Here is a 10,650-nt window from a genome sequence, read left to right on the forward strand (position 1 = left end):
GCTGATGGGATGCTACCGATGATGGAATCTCACACACATGTCTACTATTTTGTTAGCACAACGAATTTTTCTACAAGAAAACCGAACACTACAGAGGAGCCATCACGGTTAGAGATCAACATCATATAAATAAAATATAAAGGAATACATGAAGCACAATTACTTCAATATCCCACCTTAGCTTACAAAAGGCACCACATTTGTTGCACGTTTCCCATGAAGGGCTTTGCCATATCTTGATCCAAGGAAAACAACAAAATAACTTTTCTGTCAAACTCCAGCAATCACTGATCTACTTTAAGACAAGAAAGTGATTTGTCAACAGAATTAGTCAAAAGTTGGTCCACTGACCACTCACATATGGCTCTGGCTCTGTCTCTGTCTCTGAAGAGTCTAAGCTGAAGCATATGCTATTACTGGATACGTCTCAGCACAACATCGCATCTATCATCAAACATTAAACATACAGTATACAAACACATTGCATTTCTGGTTGCACGTTCTGAAATCTACATACTGCAGCTTCTTCCACAATGGGAAATCATAGATAGAGATCAGAACACCAATGCATGGAGCACACAGCATCCAAATACCAATAATTTCAGTCAAATTCAGGATCGTTACAAGTGGAGCACCTCTAGGTCGTAATGCCAGAGCACCAAACAGATTTCCAGCCAAAAGCTCCGTTGACATGATTCCTACTACTACTCCCCTATCAGAACAGAACACCACTGATCATGCGCAAATTATGCTGGTGAGGCCTGATGGTCACCGCCAGTGGAACACGGGGAATCAGAAACTGAAATCCGGGTTTCAGGAGATAATCAGACATAACTGGAACACAGCTCCCAACTCAAATAACCCGAATTTGAAAGGAGTTCATCTCTGTTTGTCAAACGGAGATAAAGATGGCGATTAGTACTACTTTCAGCTTATCAGCAGTTAACAATCTCGATTTCAACTTGGAATTAGACACTCAAAGATACAAACAACTGCTGATATCCTAAAAATTCAGAACAGTATAGCTATCATTTAGAAGTTTGGAACTAAAAATATCAACATCAGTCATTGTTCTAAGATGGTTCAGGACAGTGCATCTTAGGCATTACATTTTTCTTTTTGACGGAATAGGCATTATATTTTAGCAGGCAGTACAGTAGGCATAGCCTTCTACCTCACGTATACAGTTAACAGTTCGTTGCCTTAGTCTTTGCATCCCATCAGCAAGCTTTTATTGGTGGCTCACCAAAACCAAACATCTAACGGTTTTCTCCTAGGCTCCTAGCACATCAATTTCAAGGTAGGCGGACCATGGTTCTATTTAACCAAGTGATCTTCGATGCACAAATATTCCTGATTTGCTTAGCTTCCTTTTCTTCTTGCAAGGAGTTGAAAATTTGGCATTTGTGGTTGTGACGGTTAAATGGAATGGAGATACTCCTCATTAACAGACCAGGTGAATAACTTCTGTGCACAAGTGCAGCAGAAAATTTATATCAGAATAATTAGATTTATTTTTCTTTTGTTTGAGAGAGAGTTAGCAGGAATTTCTGAATAAAACATAATTCTAATCCCAGTGAAAAAAATCAAGCTATCTTAACCTCCAATTTTGATCAAGTAAACTCAATATTTCTGAGATAGTTAGAGTATCCATCGATCATATTTGATAATTTGAACCTAATACCAATTCATTCATCTCCATACAAATATAAAACACACATCAACACAAGATTAATCCTATTAATCTTCATACATTAATCCTATTTGTCCCTTAAGTTCTTCTCTATTTAGAGCACGAAGTTCACGAAAAGCAAGTTAACTTACCTCAGTTTAAGTCACGTAGCAGGAAAAAAATAGCAACAGCAGCCCAGATCTGATGACCACTGCAGAGTGCAGACACAACAGAACAGAGGAATCCTGCATCCGACGGCTGAGAAAGCAAGTTAGAATCACCACACTGGTGGGCACTTCATCACCCAGGTATAACTTTTACTAACTCATGAATTAATATTTTTGTTTTCACTGAATACATACTATTTCTCATTTTTTCTGTTATTTTCAGATCAATATGGTTGTGATCTTTCATGTCGTTTATAACAGGGAAAATGGTTGTATATGATAGACATCGAATCGTAAACTTAGTACTAACTGAGTTCCCTAAAAAAAGAACCTTAGTACTAACTGAGTTCCCTAAAAAAAGAACCTTAGTACTAACTGAAATATGATGGAACAGAAAATACAATGAAATCGAAACGGAACATGCTAGATAAATATTGCCATGAAAGCAGATGACACTGATAATTTTAGTGGAAAACGAAGGACTCTTCTGTTATTTTTAGTAAAAAGTTGGTCCACTGACCACTCACATATCCAATTTCCATGATCCTCAACGGAAGTCAGCAACACAAGTATACCCATGTACTTCTCAAAATATCAGTTACATCAAGAGTTAGCAATGACCAAACTGGCATGTAACAGAAACACCATAAAAGATAGCCAACATCCAGTTAGGCATAGAACACCGAGACAGGAGTTACCAGCTTACTATGCAGAGTGGAAACTTTGTTGTGCCACACACATTACCAATTTTCTGAGGCTATTCCAAAATTAGACGGCATTTCCCCTTTGCAAGCGGTTGCATAGTCTTCAGTGAGGTGTGGTGCAGCTTCCTTGTGAGGGCATATGAACTTCTCCACAAATACCTTCTCGCTCAGCATGACTATGCTATAGTAGTCCCGGTACTGACCTAGCAATCCATTTGCCTTAAGAAACTGGATAACAGAGTACCGGGGTCTGAGTCGGCCCTCCATGCTATAACCGAGTATTATCGGTCGATGAGCAATGTACGCCGGTTCCACCCCCACCTCCCATAGGAGGAATTGAGATCTTTGCTGCAGCGCGCCACTTGACGTCCTTAGCAGACTCGGGTACTTACGCGCAGCAATGCTCACTTGGGCATCAGACCATCTGAACGTCTTCTTCAGGTAATCCAATTTGGTGGCGATCTTCTCCTCGCTCAGAAACGCGACAGGCTGTAGCGTTTGCCTGAACATCCCAGAGCCACGCGGCATGCCTAATCTTTCAGCGCACGCCACCATTGCCCGGACGCGCTCCGGGTTGGTGGTCAGCATCCTGGGCACACAGATACAGAGCTTGGCAATATCACAAGCACCTAGCCCGCACTGCTGCAGGAACACCACATTGGGCTTGACCACCTTGTCAAGGTCGGTCGAGAGAAGGCCGGAGTCTGTCTTGAGCATCCGGAGCAAGTTGTCCAATGAGCCGATGAGTGGCAGGTAGTATTGCAGCTTGGAGACTATGGCTCTGGTGCGGAAGCCGTGGGGGGCGAGCGAGAGGAGGCGGGAGATGTCAAGACGCGACAGGCCGAGGCCAGTGAGCCCGATGACCTTAGGGGCCAGGGTTTTGTCCACTTTGGCGCAGAGCAGCCGCGGGTCTTTGGCGACGACGGCGGCGGCGTCGGCGCCGGAGAGGCCGAGGCCGGAGAGGAAGGCGAGGACGGCGTCGGGCTTGGCGGGGGAGTTGAGGTGGAGGCCTTGAGGGCTTGGGGACGGGTGAGGCCGCAGGTGTCGACGAGGTACTCCTCCACGGCGAATCCACCGGGGGAAATTGGGGCTGCGGCTGCGGAGAGGAGGCGAAGCAGAGGGGAGATGGCAGAGGTGGAGGAAGGAGAGAGGAGGCGGGAAACGACGCACTCTCGGAGCCGGAGCATGGCACAGAGCGCGGCAGCGGCCGGCGGCGGCGGCCACCGGCGGCGGCGGCGACAGAGATATTTCCGGTGGATTGCAATTGCTACTGCGGTCTCATCTCAGTACTTTTCTGGTCCGTCTAGTGAATGACCTGAGGAGTCAATATGGGCTGCGTGGGCTGGAGGAGTTTTGATGGGCTGCGTGGGCTGCGTGAGCTGGAGGCCCTGCAAACATGCAGAAGGAATGTGTAAATAGAGTCAGGAATACTCTCTATCTGCATGAAGTGACCTTCCATGCATACATATAAAAAAATACGAGTAGGTTTTATGGAATAATAATTTGCTCACTTATATGGAACATTTCTTTATCTGATGAAATAGTATATTAGCAAAAGTTTATCTTTGTCTTTAGCACTAGTTTAAAAATGCAGACCTTTTCACTAAAGATACTTTGTTCTCATGGTAGATCTTTATTAATTCAAGAAAAATAAAAGGATTATATGGAATGCCTTTTGTGTGACTAAATAATAATCATAATTTTAGTGAAAATTTTATTTGATATACATAAATAAAATTTTAGAGAATAAAATAATATATCTGAAGAAATAAAAATATTAGATATTTATATCTATCAAAAACTAGAAATAGAGAAAATAAATATTTGCCTTGCATGATCATTTTTTAGCACTATGAGATGTATCTCAAGTGGGGAAAATATCTACAAACGGGGTAATTTTACAAGTAAAAAGATAGAAGTAGCATAGACGCTTTATTTGACATACGTGTGAACTTTATTAATATATATATATGATTGTTATTTTATAGAGGGGGTAGTATATTTTTTAGAAAAACTTTTGTTGGACAGAATATTTGTTCAATGCTTTATTATAGGGCTTAGTTTTCATTGTCATAGTATAGCTTTCTTTTAATAAACATGATGGAAACCATACTTTTATTATGTAGAAAATTTTATGAAAAAATATAATCTAAAAATTATATGTGGTAAGAACATCACCAAGTGTGTAGCCATTTCTCCTCAAAACGACTGCCCAGTAGGCTCTCCCAAACCTAGCCCATATGTCCAGACTTCTCCAAATTCAGCACATATGCGAGGGTGAAAATGCGACTGCCCGCCTAGACATGCAGGCCCACCCCAACCCACAAACAACCCCCCCCCCCCCCCCCCTTCTCCTCTCCTCCTTTGTTCCTTCCATTGCCCACACCTGACACCATCCGCCGGCCACCCGGAGCACCGCCCCTACCATAGTGCTTGACGTTGGAACAAGAGGATGCTTTGGTCTCCGCCATCATAATGCTCTGAGACCTCAAGCGCAGATACATTGACCCTGACAGCCAGCTGAACTCCTTACATGATCGTCTTCCCCATCTCGAGAAACTCTATCTGCTACACTGGGAGTTCAGAAGATAAGAGTTTGGAAATGTATGCATGCATTCATAGATCAATCTTGCCTCTGCCATGTCTCGATCCATGTACGTAATTTTGGCGCACATGCTGATTAAGCTGAACTTGATGCGACTTGATCGGCGGCATTGCTTTGGTGCTGCAGCTGGCGTTGCTCTTATTGCATTTGCAAGTACCATGGTGACGCTGAAAGGATGCTACTACCTCAGCAGCACAACACCGCATTTATCATCGAAAATTAAACATACAGCATTAAAACATATGGAATTCCTGGTTTCAAGTTTTGAAATCTATGTAGTACTGTAGCGTAACTGGTTTGGAAAGGGATCACCTCACAGTTAGCCAGGCAGAGGGGCAGTCTCTACACCAAAAGGAAACCCAAAAAGAATGTGCAACCAAAAGGATGAAAACTCCTGGGCATCTTAACACACAAAGGATCAGTAACAAAGAAAGCAGAAAACGGAGGCAAAACATAACCATGACAATATAAAATTTCCACATGATATTGTTTCCGGTAGTTTGCAAACTCTTGGATGGAACTCTGGCAATTCTGCAGCTATGAACACCTAACTTCAAGGTGTGAATTTAACCAATGACATGAAGCAATGAGAGAAAGAGAAGCCAGTGCAGCATTTCACTAACTAAATCAACCAATGACCAGAAGAAGCATATCTAAGTCGCATTGAAATACATGGATTTCCTACTAACAAAAGAACAAAATCAGCAGGTAAAGAAGAGTAATTCTCAGAAATAAAATAAAAGAAGAGTAATTAACTATCCTATATGAATCAAAGTTTGGCATGAAAGCAGATCATACTGGCACATATCGGTGGAAAACAACACATCTTTTTTTTTCGGGTTCTCATGATCTTCCACAGAAGTCAGAAACGCAAATATATCCATGGGCTTCCATTTTCAGAGATCTTCTCTAAGGAACAACAACATCAACATATATATCAAGGTTCAGGAATAAAATTATATGTTTTATAGGAGTCAGCAATGACAAAACTAGCATGTAATGGGCATACTGAAGACAACCTACATCCATTTAGGCAAAGACAATAAAAATTCAGAACAGTGTGCCCACCATTTTGGATTTAGGCACGACAAAATTGTCAACGGAAGCCATTGTCCTCAAAATTTAGGACAGTCCATCTTAGGCATTGCATTTTAGCAGGCAGTACAGTAAGCATAGCCTGCTACCTCAAGTACATAGTTCATTACCTTAGCCTTTGCATCCCATCAGCAAGCGTTTTTTGGTGGCGCACTAAAACCAAACATGTACCAGCATCCTCCTGCTACATCAATTTCAAGGTATGCGGGTCCTGAAAAACTGAGATATGTTTCCTCCTGGTGGTTGCTGTGATCTTCTCCCCTCGTTTCAACCTCTTTCTCCTTTGATTTGATCGCTTAGGTCCCTGCTTTTGCCAAGACTGACAACTGCTCATTAAATTTACTTACTTACTTACTTACGAAACCTTTTATCCCAAACAAGTTGGGGTAGGCTAGATATGAAACCCTTTCACGAGGACTTCCCAGGAGGTCACCCATCCTAGTACTACTCTCGCCCAAATGGGTTTCATACCCAAAAGACTGGCTAGTTTTTACGTTGGCTTGCCAAGCCTATCACAACCCTTAGATATGAAACCCTTTCACGAGGACTTCCTAGGAGGTCACCCATCCTAGTACTATTCTCGCTCAAATGGGTTTCATACCTATGGGACTGGCTAGTTTTTACGTTGGCTCGCCAAGCCTATCACAACCCTCCTCCTTTACCCGGGCTTGGGACCGGCTATGCCTAGAAGACATAGGCGGAGTTAACTGCTCATTAAATTTGGCTTGCAATTTTTATTTCATGTAGCGTATTAGGGTCAGTCTTTGCAAAAACATCAATTAAAGCAGAACTTTATTTGTAGTCATAGGAACTGAGTATACAATATTAGCTGCAATAGTATTATATAACTAAACCAGAACCGTAACTATAAGGAGCATGCTGATAACACCAAATCTGGATTTGTTCATTAAATCCTGCTTTCTGACGTCAGATACTGGATGTGGATACTCTGTTCCTTTGCAAGATTTGGATACTCTTTTCCTTTGCAAGATGCGGATACATGTTAAATTGTTGTAGCTGCAAGTTAGAAATTATATAACAATAAATTGTTAAATTTCTGAAAAGGGCTCACCTCGTAGAAAAGTAAACCCCAAAAGAATGTGCAACCAAAACACAAAAGGTGAAAACTCGTGGGCATCAGAACAGTAAGCCCAACTAAACTGCACCCCATGTTTTCTCCATGTCGGTGGTAAGACAGGAGATCACCATTCCTTTAGGTTCAGTCAGACTACTTACTGTACCAAGAACAGAATGTCGGTACTATTTACTGGACAGTAGTATCTTACAGCAGCAAAATAAAATGCTACGTAAGTTTTAAATCATATATTTGGACTCTTATAAATAACCCCAATAAGCATCAACAGCTGTAGTGAACTTGCCAAAGGAAAAGAATCATGCAGGCCTAAGTATATAAATTCAGTTTTGTGTTTCTATGAACAATGCTTGTAAACCTGAGAAAGCACAACTCACCAGCCTCAATCACATTACATTTTTGACCTGACGCATCAATGGAAACATCCACTTCTTTCAGTCAAAAATGAATGTTTAATAGTCAGAACTGAACATTAGCAACCGCAAATCACATGCAGCCGTCCATCGTTTCAAATTAAGAAAAACATACTCATGCTTAACACGGTAATTCAGCATCATGCTCCAGGGCAGCAGAAAAATTACATCGGACTGATTAGGTTTGTTTTCTTCTACTTGAGAGATGGTTTGCTAGAACTTCTGAGTAAAACGTAAGTCTAACCCCAGTGAAAAATCAACCTATCTTAACCATTATTTTTTGCTAAAGTGTAACTCTTTTAAGAAAGGTTTATGAATCTGAACAGCAGGGTGATTTTTTCCTCGTGGCATTGGGCCTAGTTGTATCTATCATATCTGAACCTAATATCCAATGCATTCATCTCCATAAGTGTTACATTCTTCTCCATTTTGATCATGAAGTTCAGGAAAAGAAAGTTAACATACCTCAGTTCAAATCAGAGCATGAAAAAATAAACAACAGAAGCCCAGGTCTGTTGATGCTCTGCAGACGTAATATGACAGAGGTGATTGCATCCGATGGCCAAGAAACACAAGTTGGAGTCACCGCGGAGATATGCACTTCATAAACTAGACCAACAGGGACTAGACTCTGGTATCTTTTAACCCAGGCACAACACTCTTCAGAGCCAAAAGCTTGAACACAGGTGGCGGGCTGGGTGTGCAGCGGGCCACACGCCACTAGCCAACTGGTCGACGCCCAGTTCGCAGATAGGCGCTTCATCACCTTGGAATAACCGTATAACTTTTACTAAGTCATATTCTGGTTTCGCTGAATATATACTATTTCTCATCTTGTTGATCATCAGCTGCAGTTGCCATTTGCAGCTTTCACACAATACAACTAGTTGCTGCAATTTTCTCTTTTTTGTCAGATCTAAATGGCTGTCATCTTTCGTGTCTCTGAACAGGGAAAATGTTTGTATATAATGGCACGGTGACAGTAGCAGGGATGGTTACCCCTGTTGGTCATTAAACACAACCAGGAAACATAATTACATCACAAAACACAACTTGCCACTCTTTATGTTAGAATGGACAACCGGCAGAAGGTCTCAGTATCATGTAACGGGTGGACAACAGGTAGAAGGTCTCAGTGTCTCGAAGTCTAACCTAAACATTAAAGAAAGTTGGTACTAATCAATATACAGTGGAAGCTAAAAGATAAGGAAATGAATATGCACATGCATGACAAATAAATTTTGGCATGGAAGCAAATGATACTGATACATTTTGGTGGAAAACGAGACCACATTACTCTTTTGGTTTCTAGTTTTGTGAATGCTTGGTTCATCATAAAATTGGACCACCGCACATATCCAGTTTCCAAGATCTTTCATGGAAGTCAGAAAGACAAAATATCCATGAACTTTCATTTACAGAGATCTTCTCTAAGGAATGACAACATGAACAAATAGGGGTTCAGGAATCAAGTTATCAGTTTCATATAAGGAGTTAGCATTTAGCAACAAGCACACCACAGAAAACAACCAACATCATCTTAGGAAAAGAACACTGAAACAGGAAGTACTAAGAGCTTACACGCAGGGTGATCACTTTGTTGCACAATACACTGTAACCAACTTCCATAGCCCTTTTTTGTTCATATGAATCTGAAATTATTTGGCATCTCCCCTTTGCAAGCTGTTGCATAGTCTTCAGCGAGGTGTGGTGCGGCTTCCCTGTGAGGGCATATGAGCTTCTCCACAAATACCTTCTCAGTCATCTTGACCGCAGAATATAAGCTCAAGTCACGATCTAGCAGTCCATTTTGCTTGAGAAACTTGATAACATAGTACCGGGGTCTGAGTCGGCCCTCCATGCTATAAGAAATTATTTCCGGTCGATGAGCAATGTACACGGGTTCCACCCCCACCTTATAGAACAGGAACTCGGATCTGCGCTTCAGAGATTCCTTTGACTTCTCCAGCAGAATCGGATACTTGCGCACAGCAATGCTCACTTCGGCATCAGACCACCTGAACGTACTCTTCAAGTAGTTCACTTTGGCGGCAATCTTCTCCTCGTTGAGAAACGCGACAGCCCGTAGCGCTTGCCTGAACATTCCAGTGCCACGAGGTACACCCAATCTTTCAGCACATGCCACCATTGCCCGGACGCGCTCCGGGTTGGTGGCGAGCATCCTCGGTACAGGGATACACAGCTTGGCAATATGACAATCACCTAGCCCGCACTCCTTAAGAAACACAACATTGGGCTTGACAACCTTGTCGAGGTCCGACGACAGAAGGCGGGGTGAGTGCTTGAGCAGCCGGAGGAAGTTGTGGAAGGAGCCCAAGAGGGGCAGGTAGTAGTGCAGCTTGGGGACTATGGATCTACAGCGGAAGTAGGCGTGGGCGAGCGAGACGAGGCGGGCGATGTCGGAACGCGACAGGCCGAGGCCGGTGAGCCCATCGACCACCGGAGCCAGGGTTTTGTCCACTTTGGCGCATAGGAGCTGCGGGTCCTTGGCGACGGCGGCGGAGACGTCGGGGCCGGAGAGACCGAGGCCGGCGAGGAAGGCGAGGACGGCGTCGGGGTTGGCGGGGGATTTGAGGTGGGAGAGCTTGGTGGAGGCCTTGAGGGCTTGTGGCCTGGCGAGGCCGCAGGTGTCGACGAGGTACTCCTCCACGGCGAAGCTGCTAGGGTTCGGGGAAACGGGGGCGGAGAGAAGGCGGCTGAGTGGGAAGAATGCAGCTTTGGAGGGAGAGGAGAGGATATGGGAAAGGATGGACTCTCGGAGCCGGAGCATGGCGCAGGCGGCGGTGGCGGCGGCGCCGGCGGCGACAGAGATTCTTTTTTGGGGGTGTGGATTGGAACTGCGTACTCGTCACTGTGACTGTGAGGAAGGAGCAAGTCTGG

The 10,650-nt window shown here is 43.4% G+C and overlaps 1 protein-coding gene and 1 pseudogene across 2 annotated transcripts; both read right to left on the minus strand.

Moving 5' to 3' along the window:
• Positions 1–548: 548 nt before the first annotated feature.
• On the minus strand, positions 549–4,804 carry LOC123135545 (uncharacterized; annotated as a pseudogene).
• Positions 4,805–7,785: 2,981 nt separating this feature from the next.
• Positions 7,786–10,650, minus strand: LOC123135546 (uncharacterized). 2 transcript variants are annotated; one of them, XR_006466059.1, is made up of 2 exons: positions 9,331–10,650; positions 7,786–8,901 (listed from the first exon to the last, which is right to left on the minus strand). XR_006466059.1 is itself a non-coding variant. In XM_044554650.1 (1 exon), the coding sequence occupies exon 1, from the start codon at positions 10,538–10,540 to the stop codon at positions 9,392–9,394; it is 1,149 nt and encodes a 382-aa protein (XP_044410585.1). In that variant the 5' UTR covers positions 10,541–10,649; the 3' UTR covers positions 9,188–9,391. The 2 variants fall into 2 exon arrangements, 1 of the variants encoding a protein (XP_044410585.1); XM_044554650.1 differs by lacking the exon at positions 7,786–8,901 and having other exon boundaries at positions 9,188–10,649.

Source organism: Triticum aestivum, chromosome 6B, assembly GCF_018294505.1.
Source record: "Triticum aestivum cultivar Chinese Spring chromosome 6B, IWGSC CS RefSeq v2.1, whole genome shotgun sequence".
Classification (NCBI taxonomy): domain Eukaryota; kingdom Viridiplantae; phylum Streptophyta; class Magnoliopsida; order Poales; family Poaceae; genus Triticum; species Triticum aestivum.